A 23,408-nucleotide genomic window follows, 5' to 3' on the forward strand; every position below is an offset into this window, starting at 1 on the left:
CCACTCGTTAAAAAGGAGAGAGCGGCGGGGGGGCAACTTTAATCCATCCATCCATCCATCCATTTTCCGGTCACCCTTCTCCCTAACGGGGTCGGGAGGTGCTGGTGCCTATCTCCAGCTGCGTTCCAGGTGAGAGGCGGGGTGGCAACTTTAATGATGAGCATTATTTATTGCCATATGTGGTCCTATTGTTGAGAGAAAGGTTTTGCTTCCCCTAACCCAGTCAGATGTAGATGGCAACAATTTAATTTCTGTTCACAAATGCAAAAGGGACAAAAGTGTAAAACATTTCAATGATTTTTATGGTAAATATTGTCCTAATGGGGCTACTAACCTGAAACTCACACCAGATGACAATAACAAACTCTCACAATGAACACATTCAGAAAAAACAAAATGAACTAATCCACAAAGTAAGGGAGGAAAATTAGAAAAGAAAGGATGTCCAAAAAGAAATAGAAAACCAAGAAACTTGGCTTTCCATTTAAAGGCATTCTTGCTCCCAAATGTAAAGACCTGAGAAAACTATACATCAATGTACTGATGTCAGAAATAATAATCTGTATTATTGAATACTTAAGGACTTTCAAAAGTAAGTAATACAGTACTTTAACTTGAGTAAACTTTTGACCAAGCAACTTTTACTTGTAGTTGAGTCAGATATGCCCATGACTATAAATACTTTTACTCAAGTACTAGGGTTGAGTATTTTGTCTACCACTGCTAGCTACCAAGGTATTGCACAAGAAGAACCTCAAGGTAGGTGAAAGTAAACAACAAAACAAACTAATTGTAGTGGTTGCAAACATATTTCTAAACTTCTGAATGTTTCAGTCAGCACATTATTTTACCCTAAACTAACCACAGCAAAGCACTCTTTGCACAATTTCTGACAGTGAAGTCAAGAAATAATCTGAAGAGTTGCTTAAAAGAATAAAATAAATAAAATCCAGAGTTAACAGGTACAGTTTTGCCATGAAAACAACAAGCAATGCACTCAGCCACAATGGCCTTCATACCTACTCACTGAACAAGACTCCACTGCTGAAGAAAATTCATGTTAAAGCCAATTTAAAAATTGCTAGAGATCATTTGGTTAAGCCAATGCAGTGTTAGGAATATATAGACGGGTCAAAAGTTTAACTCTTTGAAACTCAGTGTTAAAACATAGTTCAGTAAAGTTTGAACATCACGGGGTGGAGCTATTTCTCAGCAAATACAACTCCCTATAAGTGGGAGGATAAATGTGTAGTCAGTAACAAAATGAGAAATGATTAATAAGAATCTGGAGATAAAACAATCTTTTTCAGCAAGATAATGTTCCCAAGAATTCTCTACATATGTTAAAAAATGATCCTAGAAAGGCCCAGTCAACTACCAGACTTAAAGCCAAATCAAAGTCAACCCTTCTCCACACAAGAAAGTTTGAGATGCATTTAATACATTTCATTTATAATAAACATTCCCTTTGCTGTTCAAATTTATTGCATACATTTTGGCTCCACTTGGTTTCTTTGTATGTGTGAATAACTTAGGTTGTAAGCAACATGTGGTGAGAATTTTAGGGCAAAAGCCATAGGAAAATATTTACTGAGAAAAACATTGAAGAGTTCATTATTTATTATCATTGTTAACTTCCTCTCCAAGTTCATTCCCCTCATTCTGTCTCTTCCTCTGGGCTCTTACAAAATAAGACAGAAGTGATAAAAAAGAAAAACAAGATTTCGGGGAAAAGAAATCTAGATTCCATTTTGAAAGTAGGGAGCTTTGCGTAAATCAAAAGTCAAATCTCATAAATTGTAATAGAAATCCACCACAGTGTAATCCTTCATTTTTGGACAGCTTTCATAACAGAAAATGTTCCTACTGGATCAACTTTGTCAAGAACACAAGCAAACAACGACTTTTGGCCTCTGGCAGCTGGATTCTTTGACAGATTACACAAATAGTTTAAACGGTACACGTAAATGTCTGAGTGAGATAAAAAAAAAAATGTGCCATGATTCAAGGGTCATTGTATGGAGAGTTTTACACAATGTGGAGTAAAAATGTGAGGAAGTGCTAAAGGTGAGTTCAGCTCTTTGAAAAGAAGAATATTTCCTGATTGACCTTTAAACTCAAAAACTGAGCTGAAGGAAATGCAGTACTGACCTGATACTGTGGCTTGTACCAGTGTTTCAGATCCCAGTCCCACAAGATCATCTGAAAGACACAAGTACAACTGTCAGTCAAACATCAACATATACATGCTTACAGAAAATATGGCAAATATCCACAGGCCTCGACCTGTGCTCCACTTTGAGCCTCCTCCAAAGGGGGCACAGGCAGGTCAGGAGCAGAGCTGCACGGCCTCTGCTAGTTTATTCTGCCTGTTATCTAAACACACAGTGTAGTAAAAGTTCACATTAAGGATTTCCTGCACCTCTTCATGCACTCTCTCCTCTCCAGGTACTGTGTGGCTGCACACTGCACACAGAGGCCTTTCACTGAGAGCAGACACAAGAAAAGCAAACCACTAAAACCACCACGGTGCGTCTACAATGGAGTTATGAGATCTTATCAAGCACCGACTACGTCAATCGGCAGCATTTCCATGCTATCTGTTGGTACCCATGCAAGAGCTCTCACACTTTACAGCACAGCACGGTCAAAGCTGGCACAGGTTGTGTAACACTACACTGGTGAACCTGAAATAACCTGATCTCCAGTGTCAAGTATGATGGTGATATAAATCAAGCAGATATTAATTGCTCAAGATAGCATTTAAGCAGGGTTTTGTGCATGTTTTTATTATTTTATTTGCCATACATATAATGGAAAAGGAGGGGGGAGGCTTTAAATTTAGCTCTTTGTCTTTGACTAAAGGGGAAAAGTTGTAATGCATTGACTGTTGTTATTATGGCTCACTGCCTAGGGCACCATGACATCAGAGGGTGGCAAAATAAGAAAAAAAGAATTAATTGCACCTCAAAAGAATTTGTTTTATTGCCTGTATGCATATCTAATAATGAGAAGCATGTTGTTAAAGGTTAAGTACTACATGGAAGCATAGCTAATAAGACCAGACTGGTTCCATATTTAGAATTTAAATATCAGAAGTAATCCTTCACTATCAGGTATCAAATGATAGTTTCACTTTTACTAAGCAAATATCATTTAGTCTTTTTTAATTTAAAATATCATGGTTAGACCTGAAATTAATTATTCTGCTATGTTCAATCTTTTTCACAGCTCTATTTTTGCCTGAGACTGATACAAGCATGAAAGAGGCAAACAAATGGACAAAGAAACCTGACAGGTCCTGATTTGACATTGTTTACAGATTCTAACAAAATACATATTTTTATTTGTGAATCTATAATTAGAAATGGGTCAGATACAGATAAAGTTTGCCTATTTATTCAAATCATGCAAGAACTTCCAATACTTTAACAGTGGATTAAGCCATCATGTAATTTTAATTTCTGCCACAAGGGGAATAGGACAGATTTCATATATATATATATATATATATATATATATATATATATATATATATATATATATATATATATATATATATATATTTATATATATATATATTTTTTTTTTTTTTTTTACATATATTTCAAAATGTTAAAAAAAATCTAATCTCTTATAGGTAGATAATTTTATTTATGAGCTATCACTATTATGGACTCTACTTACAAAGACCACAACTTAAACATGTAGTTCTAAGAGGGCAAATCAAATCTATAACTACATTTGTTAAATAGATCAGTGAGTCCACTCCTTCTAATCAGTACCTGCTTCATTGATCAAAGCGGGATGCTGGGTGTTTGTCATCAGCATCTGTACAATGCTGCCAAACATTTAATATGGCAAATAAGCCCTGCCATGGCAACCCAACATAGAGGCCAACAAACAATGGTCCGCACACCATGGCAACCAGATGGCGGGAGAAGGCCGTAGGACAGAGTCGCTGGCCTTCTGCTTGTTTACAGAGAGAGAGACGGAAGAGCTGAAACAGAGGCAGACATTAAAGAAGGGACGAGAATAGAAGACATAGAGAAGAAGAAAGTGAGATACAGGTAGATATTAGATTCCACATAAGATCTTGAGGCAGCTATACTCTCAAATGTCTGCTGTCGCACAATAGAGCGCATCAAGTGCACAATCTGCACAGCCATCCTAGCATGCATTTCATTTAACCTCTGCACAATCGCTACACAAGACACACACACACACGCACACTAAACAGAAAACTTTTTTAACTAGCCCTGACACAGGAAGAGGTGGCTGAAACAGTGGAACAGCCACAACTGTCTCCACAATTGTAGTCGACATTCAGATTTTAGGCTTGATGCTTTTGCAAACGGTGACATAAAATCTTATAACGATCAGATGTTTTCTTTAGAGATTGCATAAAAACACAACAAAGAAATATGTGACTCAGGAGACTCAGACACCTGTGCTCATGAATCTTCATAAACAACATCATGCGGTGTCCTTTATAACCTACAGCAGCCGTGAAACAGACAGCAGGCTTAACATCAACAGTTTGGCATCTTTATATTCACGTATTTCCATAATTTTTCCGATTTAATCTTAAAACAAAACAACCAGTTGAGTGGGGCATCTCTTTCCTCCTTATTTTTAAAGAATAAAAGTGTGTTCAATGGCTCCCTTTCGTCCTACAAAATATCTATATGGCTCCGAAGGAAATAAAGTTGTTTTTATATGAATTTTTCAATTTTAAAACATTTACAACCAGTCATATCTCACGCCTTTGTGATTCTGTGACACCGTGGGCAAACTTGCATGAGCATGTACATAAATGTGATTTATAGCTCATATCTTTTCAGACAGAAAAAATCCCAACCATTTATTTATGCACACTTCTCTAATATGTAGCAGACAAACTGAGTCAGAAGTTGTATGCATAAAAAAATGTAAGGCACAAGTTTAGCAACCAAATTAAAAACTTTAAAAATACACACACATGCAAATAAACAAACACAGGTATGCACTATAAAAAGTCCTCACTCGCACAATATTTCAATCTGAAATGGATCGTAAATATTTCCTAACTGGAGTCAATAAACCTGTGCAAGCTATTAGACGGCCAGTTAGTTACACCCCTGTGTCATATTAGCCTGCGCCTGCAGTGTGAGAGGTGCGAGAACTGATAAAAACATGCTAATAAGACAGTGTCGGGGTGAGGGATGGTGGGGGAACCTATCAATGCCATGTAGGCAGGCAGCTCATTTGTATGGAGAGAAGCACAGCAATGCTGACGTCAATCTGCAGCGACATACAGCGTCAGCAGCAGCCCACCACACATGCACACGCTGATGATGAGGTCTAGGCTCCTGGCTGTCAAGACACCCAGTGAAAATAAGATGATCTACTGTACAGACAAAGAGAGACGGAGGGAAAGGACATCTTTATACATGTGATATTCACGAAGAAGAGCAAAGCAGAGGAGACGTCTGGAGACTATGTTTAGTTATGGAAGCAGTATAGCTCTGTGGCTGTATCACACTGCCAAAGTTTTCAAGAGAAAAAACACAAACACACCCTTTAAATGTGACATTTTAAAGATGCAAACACACAAAACAATTAAGATTTACCCTTCTGGAAACTGAAATATTTTTTAAAAAATTTAACTTTCTGTGTCTGCAGGGGAAGGGCAATATAGAACCAAACACAGATGATGTTTTTATTGCAATCATAATATAAGTGACAATAAAACCCATTATATAACTGAACACAGTGTTCTACTTCTTTACAGCACCAATTTGGTAGAGCACTTGTTATTAATGATTGCACTTAATTATATTTTAAGACAAAAATGCAGCATGATCCTTTCATTGTGGACAAATAGATAGTTTTAACTCCAAAGGTAGCAATTCTATTTCACCATCAATTTCTTGGATTTTCAAACACATCAAGTTTAAGTTCTCATCATGGCAACGTAAACTGCACAAATTATTTCCTCGTTATAATGCACAATGAAGTTTCCCCTAAGAGTTTGTTTTTCTAAAAGGCAAATGGGATGCACTTAAAAATTTGCTTGCTTGCAGTACATTTTCTAGCTGATATAACTGAGGACCAGGCTTGCCATTTTACATGTTGAAGAAAACCTCTCAGTTCCTCAGTGAAATCAGGCAGACAATCAAGAGGTCCAAAGTCTTGTAAAAATAGTTTGCAACAGCGATTCCTGGTATAGCAGCCATTCACAGATTAACAGGCCCACTTGGGTAATTACAAGGGAACAGGGCACTTGAGGCTATCTCAGTGTCTTCAGGGCAAACTGGCAAAAATATGGAAATATTCTTTAACTAAACAGTCTGCCCAAAATTCTATCCAACCACTGACTGGCTGTACCCCCAAAGAGAGGAGATAAGAAAGACTGTAAATGTTAGCTTCCATGACAAGTAGACAGCTACAGCTTCCACTGTGTGTGTTCAGGCATGATATGGTGTATATGATATTTGAACAATTAAAATAGGCAGTCATAAGCGTTTATAGAGGAGTTCTTAAGTATTCAAGGAGTTTATCTATTCACAAGTGCCGCTGGTCCCTAGCTCTTGTAAGTACTTGAGGTAAATAGCTACATATATATAGATATAAAGCTGCACAAATCCACAGTTGGTAGCACTGTTGCCTTTTCAAGCAAAAAAGCCCTTGGTTCAAATTCTACAAAGGGATCTTTCTGCATGGAGATTGCATGTTTTCCCCATGCACAGCTGAATCAAATGACTGAATTACCTTCTAAGTATTGTCTCAAGTTCTCCAGAGTACTGCTAATGACCTGATTATTTGACTTGTGTGCTGAAGCAGAGACACATCTAAATGAAGCAGGCCACTGGCTCTTGAGGATTGGAGTTGCATAGCCCAAGGTATGACTGTGTGTATGGGTCTTTGTCCTGTGTATCCCTTTTGTTGCCCTGTGATGGATTGTTGACCTGTCCGTGGGGTACCTTCCTGGTTACCCAATGACCACCGGAGACAGGCACCAGAACTCCTGTCGCCCCACAAAGATAAGTGGGTATAGGCAATGAATGAATATGTGGATGTAGATGTAAGAAAATGAATGTTTTTCACATCCAAAGACTCTAAAAGCAGCTGGTGCACAATGGTACACCAGCAGTTTAATGGAGAGATCACTATGTTCCAAAAGACCTCACCATGACCCTGTAAAGACCATTCACGCTCTGACAGAGTTGTAACAATTTTCTGACACAGTAAGTCTTCTCCTGAAGAATTAGGGACTTAAGAAGTAATTTAAAGATAGTAGATTAAACATTTGTCAAAAAAATAATTCTTCAACATTGCAATAATACACCCCAGTATTGGGTTTGCAAGCATGTCTGAAAATATACGCTATTCAGAATGTTTTGAGACTTATTGCTGTCTATCCTTGACAGACAAGAAAAAATATGAGCACAAGTGATTAGATGCAGCAGTTCACTTTGAGTTAGTGATTATGAGCAATTACTTTATGGTCTATATGCTTTTATTTTTAGTACTCAAAAACAATCGTCAGAACCCTACAGGATTTGAACCCAGCGACACAAATATTGCACATTAAATGTGAACCTGAAAGAACATGTCACAATGTGAACAGAGGAGTCTGTCTGTAGAGCAGAAACACATTGTGCTATCCAGGTGTTGCATGTCTAAATGTTTTATTCAACTTGTTGCTGAGTTTTTGTCATTTGACACGCCTGCAGTGACTCACTGTTACACCATGTGAAAGCAGTTTGCAAGAAAAATCATTTGCTTCCTCTTCACAGCTTCGCATCTACACTACAGTACATAAGGGCATTACCAACATGTAGGCTGGACCAATAATCAAAGACTGCTAAATTATAACACATTAAACTTTGAATGCTGACTTGACCCTTGTCACAATGTAAAGTTAAACACGGCAAACCTTTCCAGAGTTTGCATCTCCAATAAACAGATTCTCAATATATTGTATCTTAATTCCAGTAAGCTTCAATGCGTTGAACTGATGTATTGAAAATGTCATGGATAAACATTAGCAATAGGGTAAAATTTAATACTTAACCCTTGTCCACACCTCCAGCAACCAATTGTTCCTCAGGGTCCAGACACAAGCAAAGCATAAAACAAGGGACTGGTTCGTATCTGGTCGTAGACATGTTAAGATTTACATAACTTCATTTGCAAATGAGGTCCAATCTGTTAGTGGAAAAGTTCCGCTTCTCAGCGTGGACTTTGTTAGCAACATGTTGGCATATTACATTAAAAATCCCACCAAGTGAATTTATTATGCAGCTTTTTAAAGTAAACTTTGGAACTCTTTGTCCTCTGTGTTGTCCAAGAATGTGAATTTTTATGAAGTTAACTAAATCTAACTGAAACCTCATCTAAAAATAGCACCAGAAATAACAGGAAGCTAAAGGAATTTGGATAGGACTAAATGACTGATCAGCTGCCGGAGTGATCCAACATCCAACCCCGTCTGGCCTACATCAACAACGCTTTCTTTCCACAAAGAAGAAGTGTAAACTTGTAGTCAGTTAAAGTTTACTGCTACAAAAACAGTGGTGCTTGCAGCTCTCTCATCTTCTGTCTCACAGGCACAGCATGTGGTTTTACTAGGGCACTTTGTTTACATGATTTAGTAGAAGAGCGGCACACAGCCTTCAGACATACACCTGCATGATACTGGTTGCTATCCATACAATCAGAAAGCGCTGCTTTTGTCCAAGAAATTGTGGTATGTCCCTTAAAAGTCCTGCTATGCTTTTACAGTGACAGAGGAGCAAAATCCTTGCTGGAAAAAGACCCATTTGCAGGACCGTGTCTTTCTCCATTGTCTCTGCTTTGAGAAACAATGGAGAAAGACACTTAAAGACTCAAGCTGATATAAGCAGACTTTACTGTATGTTGGGTTTATTAGGCCTCCAACCAAAACTACAACCATTTGTGCTTCCTGCAGCGATAATTCTGAGCTCCTGCTGCCTTTACTGCCTCCAATGTAAAGACTTACAAGATCAAAATTATTTGTGGCCTTTGCAGGTTCAGATCTAAATCATTTTCACTGAACTCAGAAATGTGTTTTGGTTAAGAAATGACAAGTATTTTCTTTTTTTATTATTATTTACTTTTTTGGGGGCTCTAGTGGGCTTTATTTGAAAGTGCTATGACAGGAAAATAGGGTAATGAGAGAGAAGGAAGACATGTGGCAAAGGTAAACAGGCAGGGAATCGAACCTGTGAAGGCCAAGTCGAGGACTGATGCCTCCTTATGCGCTTAATCCCTGCAAAACCCCAGCACTCATGTATTTTCTAAATAAAAATTTTTTTTTTTTTTTTTTTTTTTTACATTTTCTTGAAAAATGGTCAAGAAAATGACCATTTTCATACCCTTCTCAATAATCATGGTATTAAAGCCATCAAATCATTCGTGACATTTACTGGTATATAAATATACTTTTGTACAAAATTTAGCCAAAGGATTTTTTTTTAATTTATATGGAGTTTTTTTTTACTTTTCTTTATTTTTCAAAGAATATTTTGACTATTCCAATAAAAAGAGAGGCACATATCGGTAAACAGCCAGGGACCAAAGCTGCTGCAGTTACTTTCAGTTTTACCGATGCTGTATTGTAGCTGTTTTACTTCAGCAACGTAGTTCTGCACTAAATATTTCAAAGAGTAACATTTAGATCAACTGAATCTAAATTAAAGAAAACGAGCTGGAGTAGAACAGGAGTCCCTGCTCTGTTACAGCTGTAAAACAGTCAGAGTAAGAAGGTTAAAAGGAAGGACAATGTCGACAAGTCAATAAATCCGGGTAAACATTTCAAGAGTAGAAAGATGGTTATCAGGGTAGTTGCTTGAAAGAATTCTTGAGGTCACGCTGCACTGACCTGAGATCTGTCAGCAACACATTTTTTATTGTCAATGATGAGTCTCTAGATGCACATTCATAGGAAGAATGCAGCACCGATGAATTTAGTAAAAAAAAAAAAAAAAAAGCATAAAAAATCTGCGTAAAGTCAATTCACATATACCAACTGGGGCTGATGAGGAAACAGACACAAAATACAGCCAAAAATTTATACATTAAGTGAGTGAGATATTTTGACAATTCTGAGTTTGCTTGAAGGTTTATCTTATTATATCAAACTGTATTATTTTAACTCTGATTATTTCATTAGTAAACAAAATAAATGAATTTGTAAAGTTGCATTTATGATTTCCAGCTTGAGGAAACATGAACACAAATACGACTAAAATGCATCACCATTAAAATTCGGAATCAAGGTTAAGAGGATTTAGAGGGTTTTTTTTTACTTGTGTGATTGTTCTATATTATGTCTAAATTGCAATATGGAAGTAAAAAACAGATTTTAAAAAATAGCCTCTTAATGCTGGGGATACTAAACAGAAAGCAGAGGGAGGATAAGAGGTCATGGTGCAGGAACACCTTCTTGACCTATGATGTACCACATAACACAAACAACCCATCAAAATGACTGGATATTTAAATACATTTTTTCTCAGATTTTTCTTAAAAATAAATTACATCAAACAACATGAAATAGTTTTTGAGACTGAAGAGTTAGAGACTGAGGACAGAATTATATATAAAAATTTAAACCTGAAGAATGAGACAAACTGTGAAGATAAGTAAGTGTTATCTTATTAATGAAAATGTCTGTGCCTGACTATTAGCTTTGGCTCATATGGTGCATTTCTGTAGGCTTGCTGCTGCTGCTGATCATACAAAGTGGAGCTTTCACAACGAGAAAAAAAACAACATGCAGGAACAACAAAAAATGCCACAATATGAGTAAGGTCAACCCCAGTGCGTCACTGATGAACTTTTTCCCACAATGGTTTGTTTCATGCTCAAACAGACTGAAACTTTTTATTTTAACTGTTTGAGACACCCAAACTCACCAGGAAGCTACCAAATGCTGGCAAAATACAGTCTGCATACCACTTAAGAAGAAAAACAAATGAAGTTCTATTGAATGTGAGTGACAACGTGGCTGTTTCTGCTTCCTTTTCCTTCTTGTTATAAAGTCTGTGCTAAAGTAAGAGTAAGAAAATGTTAACCACATGTATAAACTGTTAAAAGATAGGAAACAGTTGCTGAAGATTTGTTTGGAAGTACTGTTTAAAAGGGTGCCTGTTAAAGTCGCAGTCGCTTGTCAGGTAGACTCTGGTGTCTTGGCCGTGTCACCATTTCTATTTTACACCTCTGTGTTTTGCTTTAAGAAAATGATTTAAAAAAACAACCACCCAGGGGGATTTGCAGATGGGAGCCAGATTTGCTTTAAGATGTTTCAAAAATCTTTTAAGCAAGAAAAAAATTCTGTCACTTCATATAACACACATAAAGGGTTTTCATCCATGCATGACTTTGGCCCCACATTTACTAGAAACCACTCAGTAAATCATGCCACTATAAATAGTGGTAGACAGTGAGCAGTGCCGGCTGTGCAGGCAGGTTACATTTTATCTGGGTCCACATTTTCTGATGACCTGAAATGCAGCAATTCATCGCTATCGCACAAGATTGGGCATGTGTGACCTTTGGAGATCGGTGGCATCCAGCCCAAGTAAGAATACTAAGAATGCTACTTCTCAAAAGCTCTTTCTCCTGACACTAATTTGCAAGGTCATAAAAAAAATATAAAGTTTTTACCAAGTACTACAACTATAAATTAATAAAATGGGTGCTCACTTGGTGACCCAATGTTAGTGTTGTTTCAAGACATGAAAAGAGGAAAACAAAATGAGTTTTATTTTATTGGTACAGCATGTACCTGCAGCCTGTTTTTCTTTTCTTAAAGCTGTACTTCCTGCTGTCGACGTCAATCCAAGGTTTTGTTTACACTAAAGCACTGAAGGTTAGTAATATCAAAGCCTGAGTATGTGCCAGGGGACAAAGGTCATCTCAATCCAAGAGTTTTCTTTTAAACCGTCTCCAAGCTCTCATGTTCCAAGTAAAAATCATAAACCCAGTTAAGACTCATACAGAGATGTTTGTTCACATTATTTATTTAAGTCTATTTGACATAGACGCCCACAACAGACATGGTGATTCCATCAGAAGTTAAGGTTTTAGTCTGTTTATTAAGCTGTGCGCTTTTGTTCTCCTTTTTCTTTGAAAACTGCTATAATACTAATGTTAAGTTTTACAATCAAGTCATACAATGACACAATAAACTGGCCAACCAAACCTGAGCCAGCTAAAATAAAACGATAAGATTTGATTACATTCATACCACAGATTTGCTGCATCACCCTTTACTCGCGTGTTGATTGAAAATGTCAGACTGCAACTTCTTTTATCGAGAGGTTTGGGTTACACATAACTGATTAACATAACTTATTCATTTATAAATATTAACTTAAACATTTTTATCTGAACACTAAAAATTACACTATTTATATTAATAAGGAAGAAAAATCCAGGAACTGGTATCTATGACTTTATGTCAACCACAGAAAGTTTGAATTACCAGCATAAAGCACCTTATATACCTCCTTGAGCAAAAGTATGCAAAAAAATAAAATAAAATAAAAAAGCATAACAATTCTGAAGCAACACTTAATTACAGTTAGCCCAAATTCTTTTAGACCCATGACAAATTTAGATTATTAATTATTAAAATTTTTATCCAAACACAAAATTTGTTTCTGGTAGAAAATAAAATGGGTATTTATAAAAAGATAAACAAATGGAGAAAAAATTTGGGGGTGGGAGAGGAAATAATGTTTGGTTTCTTTTACATTATTCGAAATCTTCTATAGCCTTATGCTATAACCTTCAGAAAATTTGAAAATTGTTTTTTTTTTCTGAAGGACTGCAAGCCTTTGAGGTTGGAAGGCCTCCCTGCCATTACCCTAATCTTTAGTTCCCCACATAGATTCTTTAGCAGATTCGGGACTCTGGCCAGAATAATATTATTCCAGTCCAGAGGAAACATGCTGTTAATTTTAAAATATTACTGGTTTAAGTCTCAATCTGTGAGAAAATTAATAATTCTGGGCTTTTAAGCTAATTCAGAGTGGTTTTGAAATTTTGTTATTAATTAATGTTTTGGTTTTTTATTATTTTGAGGTATTATTTTTATTATTTTGGAGATCAATTACTTGAATTCCTTTCTTATACAGGAACCCAGTTCCTCCATTATTATTATTATTATTATTATTATTATTATTATTATTATTATTATTATCGTCACAGTTCTGTGTAATAAAACACAGAGGGCCGTTTCTCTTAGCTCCTCTCCAAAATGAGAAACACAAAAGAGCATTCCATTCGATTACAAAGGACATGTGTAGATGTTCATAGAACAAACAGCCAAAAGAAAATAGCTACTAGTTTAAAAGTGCCTATGGTAACAGTCGTAAAAGCAATTACAGATTGCAAAACAACTGGATCTGTGACAAACAAGTCTGGACAAGGACCCAATGTTATCTTCTTATCACACATACTGAAGAGGATGTAAAAGGGGAAAAAAGAAGCTCAATATCCGTCTATGTAACTGCAATAAAAGATGATTTTTTTGTACTGGGTCAGCACACTTGACATACTTCGTGCCCTCTGCACAAACTTTTTTTGACTACGAAGGAGCTTCAGAGTAACATATACTTCAGCAGCTGGTAGATCTGAGAACAACAGGAAGGTTATACCTGATATGGACATGAGAGCTCGACGTGGAAAGGCTCGAAGCCTTGTAAGGGAACATCTGGTTTTATCATGGAATCAGTGCAGGCTCCTCTCATAAACACAACCTAACGCCTGAGCCCTGGAGCTCTGGCCAATAACAAGCATGTGAACACAAACCCCATCCATCAGGGCCGAGCACCAGCAGGAGGAGTTCACGGGGAAGTGGAGAGAGAAAGATAGAGGGAGAGAGGGAAACGAATGGGAACAGCGAGAGAAGAGACCACAACAGAGGTGAGGTAAATCATTTACAAGCCAGTGAGCGACACAGGCTGCAGACAGCTTCTTGTTTTGCCTCCTCAGATGTCGCAATCTGCAAAGTTGCTACAAAAGTAGTATTAGGGGGCCTCACATTAGACACTTGCAGCGTTAAAGGTTAAACTCAATGGAAAATGTGACACTCTAATTCATCTCAAAGTCAATCAGTCGGATAATTCAAGTTAAATCAAAACAAATAATCCGACAGGGAGAAAATATGATAATCGTTTCACCAAATTTGGTTCATTAATCTGGATAAGTTCTCAGCAAGAAGCTGGTTGGCTGTTCTATAGTAACTGCAGACATTTTTCCGCTTGTTCTTCTTTCCTCTGTTGATCTTTATGCGAAGGTCTGGGCAGGATCATAGAAATAAAGGTCAGGATCATGTCCTTCATAAAGATGTCTCACAGGAAACAATTTATCGTTGCGGGGCACATGACTATATAGTATCGTTAGGAATTTTAGGACATAGTGCAAAAATGTATTGTCACAAATAAAAAGCAATGAGATTACACAATCAAGATAGAATCAAGATAGAATGTTTTGACAAACACATTTGTTTTACAGCATTTAACTCAGGTTCTTTCAGTGTATTCCACATGATTTTTTTTTTTTTTTGCATTTCTGCTGAAATACAAATGTGAAATTCCTGAAGACAGACCACATGAAACTCTATTTAATAATGTGCTTACACACATCAGTTTGCAAAAACAATGGCTAATCACCCAAAAAAGGATCCACGTATCTAGTTTTCCAGCATAACCAAACAACCGAATGCTTTCCCTCCTCCATGAATACAACACTCTACATGTTTTTGTTTAGACATCCAAAAACATGAAAACCTCCGGCCTGGTATATGGGTGGGGTATTTTGGTATTTCACATGTAGCCCACTGTGTTTGGTGCACACAAGACGAAGAGAGACTATCATCATGCCGGGAGGACAGACCATGAAGAACATGACATAAAATTAATTTAAAAAAACAAACCAAACTATTAACTTACAAGTAGTATGACAAAAGATGAGGAGGAAAAGCACAAATTAAACATGGCTAGAGAGAAATTAATGTCTTATACACTTAACAATTTTAAGGATTTTACCAGTTTGATCAAAACTGATAAAAGTAGCAAGTATTTATATCTTGCAGAGGTTATAGGTTGAGCTTCAAATTGAAAAAAAGAGAACAAACAGGAGTGGGAGACAAAACAAAGTTTATAATTTATTGCAAACTATGTTTTGACTCAGACAGGCTGTTTGTTAGCTCATTAAAGGTTTACCATAATTAGGTAGCAACAAACCCAAAACAGAACTACAAGAGTCTGAAACAGGATTAAGTAGCGAGCAGCCTCACTGCTTTTGTTGATCACTTAGAAAATGTGTTCAGGCACAGTTGATGCGAGTGTTTCTATGAGGCTGGTGGAAATGTTGCTCCAAGATGATTTCATAAAAGGCCTTCGTTTGGAACAGACCACTGTTTTTGTAAACTTCCATTGCCATCGTCCGCAAATGTTTTTAGTGGGGCTTAGATCAGGAGTATATGCAAGATGATCCAGAAGAGGGACATTATTGTCCCAGACTGTTAGAAGAGTCATGATGAATTGCAGCATTGTGCTGTTGAAAGATCCAGTCTGGACTACAAAGACGAGAGCCCTAAAACAAGACCAACATCTGCAAAAACCCACTGGCAGTTAGATGTCTCTTCAGCCGTCAGGACTGTCCACACTATTTTTCTCCCAGAAAAAAACTTCTTTCCCATTACAACACCCTGTTTTTGATACTAACTTGCAAAGTCCTAACAGGAAGGTTTGTAGTGTTTTTGGAGATGAGGTTTCCAATGAAACTTTTTGCCCATTAAGTCCTTTTCTCACACATGCCATATTAAAGTTATTGGACACCAGCTGGTATCATATTAAGTCCTTAATTTTGGTCAAGGATCAGCCATTGTCTTCATGGACACTCTATTACACAGGTGTCAAACTCCAGTCCTAAAGGGCCGGTGTCCTGCAGTTTTTTGATGTACCACAGGTACAAAACATTGGAAATGGCTTAATTTCCTCCTCCTTGTGTGGATAAGTTCTTCAGAGTCTTGCTAATGACCTAATTATTCTATTCAGGTATGGTGGAGCAGAGGCACTTCGAAAAGTTGCAGGACACTTGACGACTGGAGTTTGACACGCCTACTCTATCAGGTCATCTAATTCAACACAGGTATAATTATTTTTGTTCTACCACTAGAGATTTTTTACTGAGGTCTTTAAAGAATCTGTAGTAATGGACTGCTTTATGAAGACTTACCTGTGCAGTTCAGTAATCCAGCTTCTTTCAAACACAGAAAGCCTTATTGCCCATGCCTTCAAGAGTTCAAGACTGTTTAAGAGCCAGACAAAAAAATGACATGAAAGCCATTTTTGCTAATTTTGATTTTTTTGAGGTTATTATATGTCGTTATATGATTAGCTGATGAGCAGGCTCTTTGAGTTTAACTGCAGTTTTCAATAACACCTACCTACTCTTGTTTATCCTTGTTTGTTCCTCTTTCATTTTTCTGATTTTTAAGCTCTTATGACATAGTTATAGTATGAAACAAACCACAAACCTAAATCACAGCAAGTGAAGACACACTTTCCTTTTGGGCATTCAAATTATTTAATCACAAAGACATATTTAAAACTATGTTACACAATGGTTATTCAAAATATTTAAATTGAAATAAAATCCATATTTCAAGCTTTTGGCACAAGAGCATTCCAGGAAGGCTATTCAAGGACAACCTTCATCACCGGAAGCATCACTCACATGATTCCTCTTGCAACAACTGAGCACAGGATATTTCATTTATTTGCAGATACTAATCTTTGGCTATTGTTGTGTTCAACAAACACAAATCCCCACCCAGCCTGGTCCATTTGATTAAATGAGCATAGTGCATTTCAAATGACTGCTATAAACTGTTACATGACAGGAAGTGGAGAAAAATCCTCCAGGAAAGTTAAATCAAGATACTGTCATGCACTTGTCTTCATTTTAGTAAACGAAGTCACTCTTCCTGAGATGCAGATGGCAAGTTTAAACACAGTCACCTGCCACTAACAGCAGCTTTAATTACTATTCCCTCAATATCCCATCTTAGGAAAGAACAGCATCAGCGAGTTGTCCTGATAGCATTTGGGTCAGTTCCTCTGAACCACCAGGGATCAGCATTTTAAACCTGAAAAGAGACGCTCAGCGGGCTCTGCCCTACATCACCTGAAATGCATAAATACTGGAAGTGACTGTCCAGTGAGTCACACAAACAAATTTTAAGTAGGTTTACTAAGCAAACTTAAAGAGAAAAAAAAGTTACCTGTCCACATTTGGATTTCTAGGTAAATGTTTCTGCAAGAAATGTTTTTTTTTTTTCTCTCAACAACTTTCTAGGTATTTTAGTGTTATGGCTGTACAGTTGTACCAGTTGTACCAGTTCTACCATTATAACTTTGCATATATCAAACGTGTTTCTTGAAGAACAAACTGTTGAGGATTCGCTGCAGTTCCCATTGTTCACTTTCATGCATGTAAAATGTCACAGTGCTTACATCAGTGACATTTTAATCACGAGATGAAAGCATTTTGTGTGGCGTACTTAATTAGATTACCATGTTGAGGACAATAACAAATAAGCTGCAGGCTTCTTGATAGAGGAGGTAAATTTAAACCAAACAGAAAATTAAGGAATTACTAATGTATCTGTAAGTTTAAGCAACGGAGCACTTTAACTGTATCTTTTTTTTTTTTATTAAACTCAATAAAAGTTGCAAAATACCCGTGGTTGTTTGATAAATTAATAAATTAGAGGTAATTATTTGTTTATAAGCATTTAATGAATAAGAGGAAGAAAATCTCATCTAATCTTATCTTCCCTTTGTCAATCAGAGGTGACAAAGGGAAAACCATCTGATTCCACTTTCTGATCATGGCATAACTTAACTCAAAGTATGGTGTAAAAATGATTCTGGAAGATCAAATATGCTACGAAACATGTTGTTTGAGCTGGCACTGAGCTCTAGCTATATGCAAAATGTTTATATGCAGCAGCAAAAACACTTCAAATGTGTCTGCAAATGCAGAAAATAGCACATTGAGTAACTGTCAAAAATCAGCTTGAATGATCCACTTTTTGCATTTTGTGCCAAAATAAGTAGACAGCTAATAACTTTGAGTTCCTTCAAGCTTTGTGTTCTTTTTTTACTTGCAAACATTTGACATATAAAGGGCAAGAAACTTTCTGTATGATCATTTTGTGCATTAAGCGTTGACCATATGACACACATACCGCATCTTTAATCCATTTTAACAATCCCCAATCCCAGTAAACTAAAGCCCAACGCCTATGATGCCATGCTAGCATGCCTGCTGTCAGTATGTGGCAGCAAAGCCACTGTTGACTCAGCTGATCCTTGGATGCAGGGTTGTGATAGGTGAGGACAAAGAGGGTCAAACTGCAGCTGGCAACATAATTTCAGGATTAACTGCTTAAATAAGAATGTTGTTTGATGCATTAATTAAATGCCTCAGTCCTATTTCGTTTACTTTTATATTTAACCAAACAACAATTATTGTGTGTTTACATCTGCAAATAAATTGTAACTGAGGAGGTGCTTTTATGTTAATAAACGTCCCCTGATATGTGTGATACAAGGAAACCTTAGCCAAGGAGAAAATATGTATCTTTAGGTTATTTTTTCTATATACAGGTTAAAAATAGATTCTATAAAAAAATATATTTTGCACTTCAATGTAGTTAGTTCAATAACATACTTACAAGATCTTACAAGTTCAATAACTTTATACTTACTCCATTGAAAAGTACAATTTATGTATGTATTTAAAAAAAAAAAAAACTTAAATAAAAATTTATTATTCTAAATCTCTTAAAAACATAATTAAAGGCACCTTGACTTTGTTTTGTTTTATAAAAAGAATACTAAGGCTGTTTTCTAATAGACATCATATTTAAATTAGCATAAACCCCACAAGTGAAATCAGTGTACCATAAAAATAGAGTACTATGAAAAAAAAAACCTTCAAACAACAATAAGTAAAAATCAGCATAATCTTTACACTTTTTTCACAGTGACATTATGTGTAGTATTGAGACTTGTGATGCAGAAACTAAAGGCATTCAGAAATCCTTCAGTTGTGGCATCTGTGATGATATGCTAATTAGCCATGTGCTTTGTTGAACTTAACCACTGTAACTGATGTAATGTACACAGCTTAATCTTAATCTGATGTAATGTACTCAGCTTAATTAATGCATCCATAGTATAAACATGGAAAATCTAAATAAGCGTATTTATTTCCATCTTTAATGTTGACATTCCTTTTCTAAGAATCCCCAATATTTGTATCCTTACAAAGTTACAACTGTCCAGGATAAAACAGCTGCTTTTTATTTTGCTTTTTTTCATTTTGTGCATTTAATAATATTGATGTAAGTGCTTACCAAGGAAACATACTACTTTTGAATATTGCATTAACAATTTTGTTAACATTCAACCCAAATTTTCCATAGCTTTTACTTTCTTTTTCGTCATCACAATAACTCCATCACGCTCCATGAGCAACAGCATCTTGGTGACAAAGATCAAGTTTAAGGTCCATAAAACACAATAAAAAGCCCAATTATAAAAAAAGAATTTAAATACATGGTCCCATAAAAATATTAGTTTACCAAATATTGAATCCATCATGTGTAATTTTGTGGCTGGTATTCAATACATTGTGCGGGTATAGATTTTATTTTTCTTATTTTCATTTGTTAAACTATTTCATAACTTGTCTCCTGAAAATAGACCACACACGTTATGAAAAGTGCTAGCCTTGTTCCCCTTCACTGCAGCATATTTTGCAACTGGAAATATTTCCAAACAACTGCATTTGTCTTGAAAGGAACAGAAAAGTGTAGCAGCCATCTTTTAGTAGGCCGACTTGCTTTACTGAGAAACGAGTGGGGGAGGGGCAGGATTCCGGCCACTTCAACAGTTTTATGGCTTTTCATTAAGGACTTTAAGGTGTGAAAAAGCAATGACTTAAAATTCAAGGTTTACCAAGGTTATAGGGAGATTGGAAGCATGATAATGACAGCAAAGAAATGCAGAATTAGGAAAAAGTTAATTTATCACAACTGGTCAGGGCAGCGCATTACACTGCATTAGAAAAAAAAATTACATATGGGAGGCATGCAAAGATCTTCATCAATGCATGCATTTCTAATACAGCAGTTACATAATTCACTATAATCATGCTGCTCCTGTATGGAGTGATTATACATAGACTTCAACTTCCTGCTTGGTTTTCCTAGGTCACCATTACTTACTGAAAACATGCAGGTATCTTAAACTCTATGTGAACCACATTACTGTTTCTTTTTCAATTCCAACAACTACTAATGTGTATAAGTCAAATCGCATTAAGTAAGTCATGCAACAGTCAGTATGAGCAGTTCTCATGCTGACTGCACTTTAAAAGTGCTACAAAAAAAGAGTTGAAGTTATATTTTAATCTATTTAGTATACTTTAACTGGCCAAATTTAAGCAGCACCATCACAAAAGAGAAGAAGAGGAGCAGCGGCGTACAAGGTACATTTCCTGGCAAGTGATTACCTCAAACAATGTCAATCATGTCGAAAACAACCTGCTATGCAGACACCTCTGTCAGACAAAAGAAATCAACAGCATAGGAAATGTGTGTGTGTGTGTGTGTGTGTGTGTGTGTGTGTGTGTGTGTGTGTGTGTGTGTGTGTGTGTGTGTGTGTGTGTGTGTGTGTGTGTGTGTGTGTAGGGGTGTGTGTGCGTGTGTGTGTGTATCTCAGTGCATATGTGTTGGGGGAGGGGTTAAGAAGAGAAAAAAGGGAGACAGACTAAAGAAAAAGTGAAGAAAAGGGGGTGGGAATTGGCAGAGAACAGTTTCGCCAATAAATTAAAAAAATAAATAAATAAAAAAACTTTCCCCTTTAAAAGATTTACATTAGCCATAAGTCCGACCAAACAAATTGTGCAGTTATTGGAAATGGCAATCCTGTTCAGCCAGGTTTGGGTCTTCATTGCAGTGACTAATAGTGCTTCACAGTTTTGCCCTTTTCAGTGGGATCTGCCCTCAGCTGCTAAACACACACAAACCCTCCTCTGTAGCTGCGGCTGACGTCAACCGTCACTTAGCAACAGCCTTTTGGTGTAAAAGCAGCAGCGCTGACACCGTTTTCAAAAGAGGCGCACAGAGAAAGACAGAAATTCAGAGGGAGATAGACACAGAGCGACTCAAATGACCAACGGGGGAAGAAACTAAAGAGTGAAAGAGTCAAATTTTCAGAAATCTAACTCAGTCATGATTTGGTGAGAAACCAGGGGAAGGATTATGTCATTTCCATAAAGTTTTCTGGAAACAATTAACAGTCTGTAAACGCTATGGTATGTCGTAATTTAAATACAAGTTAAATTTACTACATCCTCCGTTGCTATCTACTTAAATTCCCACAGAGGCTATTTAACCAAGGTTCTCCCACCTATGTCATAGCAGTCGGATTTAGCCACTTATTCCACTGGTCTAAGAAAACAGTCCACACATCCTAAGTCTGGAAGTTATCCTGTCTGAAATGTTGGTGGCCTTTAGTGGAAAAAGAAAATCTCCACTGTTATGTGGAAAGAGACAGAATACGAGCAGCTTTGGGACCATTGCAGCATTACTTATTTAGCTTTAATTCACCTGGTTTAATGTGTCAAAAAAAAATTAGAATTGTGTCTAATTGGTTCAAACTTAGCTGATGGCGAAGGATCGGCCTCTCTGACCTAAATTATAGGGATAAAAAAAATTCCAGAAAAAATTCAAATAGTCATATAAGCAAAGACAATGTCAGGTCAGTGCATTACACCGCATTAGAAAAAAATTGACATATAGGAGGCATGTAAAACTATTTTGTTTTCAATTTTAAAATTATCATAGCTCTAAAAGTGTGACCAAATATGATTAACTTTTTAGCTATATTGCAAACAAAAGGTAAAAAATAAACACAAAACAAAACAAAAAAAAAACAGAAAGATAAGACGAAGCAGACATATTCCATGAGGCCATTTTTTTTAAGATGGCCCTTCTGACACCGGAGTCATTAGGCTAAGCTCTGCTAGACCTATCATGAAAACTAAAGAGCAGCAAGCTAATTGCTGATGATCGTGACGCAAAACGTTTCCAGGGCAACCCGAGTTTTGGCGTACCCGCTCCAGCATTTCCTCATCTGTTTGCACTCACACCAGCAGGCTGACAATGCAGTCGCTGCATCCTGTTTCACTCTGCAGTCAGCCAAACGCAGAGTCTCGCTCGCTCAGCTTAACCCTTTCTCCTGGCCCCGCCGTGGCAATGAAACATTTAAAGCACCTATGCAAAAGCACTGCTGGCATTAAAAGGCCAACAGAAGCTGCCACCAACCGGGCGCAGTAACAGGAGCCAAGTTTTAACCAGCAGCAGTCGCCACAAGATAAAAACATAAACATTTTAAAGATTTGTTCAAAAAAAAAATACATATTGATCTAAAATTGAGAAGATATTCATAACCCGAGGTCTCAAGGAGGCATTGCTAAGCAATAAATTGGGACATCTTCGTCTCAACCTCGTGGCTGTTACACAAGTTTACAAAACCCGGAGGTTAACTTCAGTTAATATCAGTTAAACAGCTCAGCTCAAGCCACATTTCATCAAACAGTCATGACAAGAAAAAAAAAACTATCAAATCCTTGTTTAGGACTAAACATGGAGACACTTTTATTTTTTATTAATTTATCCCTAAGTATTTGAGATAAAAATAACAATAAAATTGTGAATATCTGAATTAACGCTGAGCAGAAGAGAAATTTAAAATTCCAGTTTTATAGTTTCTGCAAAAAAAAATAAAAAATTCTACAGAAACAAACAATAATGTTTGTTTTTTTCCTTCACTCAGAATAATTTATATTGTGTGAACATGAGACTGTTTTAAGAAAATACAATTCATAAATTAAAGCAAAAAAAAAAAAAACATGTGTCAGTATTTTAGATTCCTTAGTTATTCAAAAATAAACGCAAATATACAGCCACACAAGAGCCACATTCATAAAAGGTTCGTAAGATGCAACCTCCATGTTTCAGAAACATAGTTATAATTAAAAAATGGGGAATGTTTATAACACACTTCAGAAACATAATTACTCAAATTAGGCTAGTTTCCTTTCAAGTTTAAGACATGCACTGACCAGAATGAGGAGAACTGCCTGCGCTAGAAAATAAAACTGCTCAATGCAAACACACACCCACACGCACTTCTCTTGAATTGTATGCACACTGTTCACACGGCGTTTCAGCTCTGATTAAAAGGCAGGAAAAACCATCAAATTAAAACATGTGGAAAACAAATAAAAGTACTATAGACACACTG

The 23,408-nt window shown here is 36.6% G+C and overlaps 1 protein-coding gene across 1 annotated transcript in view; it reads right to left on the reverse strand.

Annotated features, from left to right (window-relative positions):
• pde3b (phosphodiesterase 3B) overlaps positions 1-23,408 on the reverse strand; it is a 48,036-nt gene that overhangs the window by 15,774 nt on the left and 8,854 nt on the right. Inside the window, exon 2 of the mRNA XM_055036437.1 lies at positions 2,152-2,202. Within this exon, the coding sequence (XP_054892412.1) occupies positions 2,152-2,202 (51 nt within the window). The remainder of the gene's footprint in view (positions 1-2,151; positions 2,203-23,408) is intronic.

This window comes from Poeciliopsis prolifica, unplaced genomic scaffold (assembly GCF_027474105.1).
Source record: "Poeciliopsis prolifica strain line A6 unplaced genomic scaffold, Auburn_PproV2 SCAFFOLD011, whole genome shotgun sequence".
Lineage (NCBI taxonomy): Eukaryota > Metazoa > Chordata > Actinopteri > Cyprinodontiformes > Poeciliidae > Poeciliopsis > Poeciliopsis prolifica.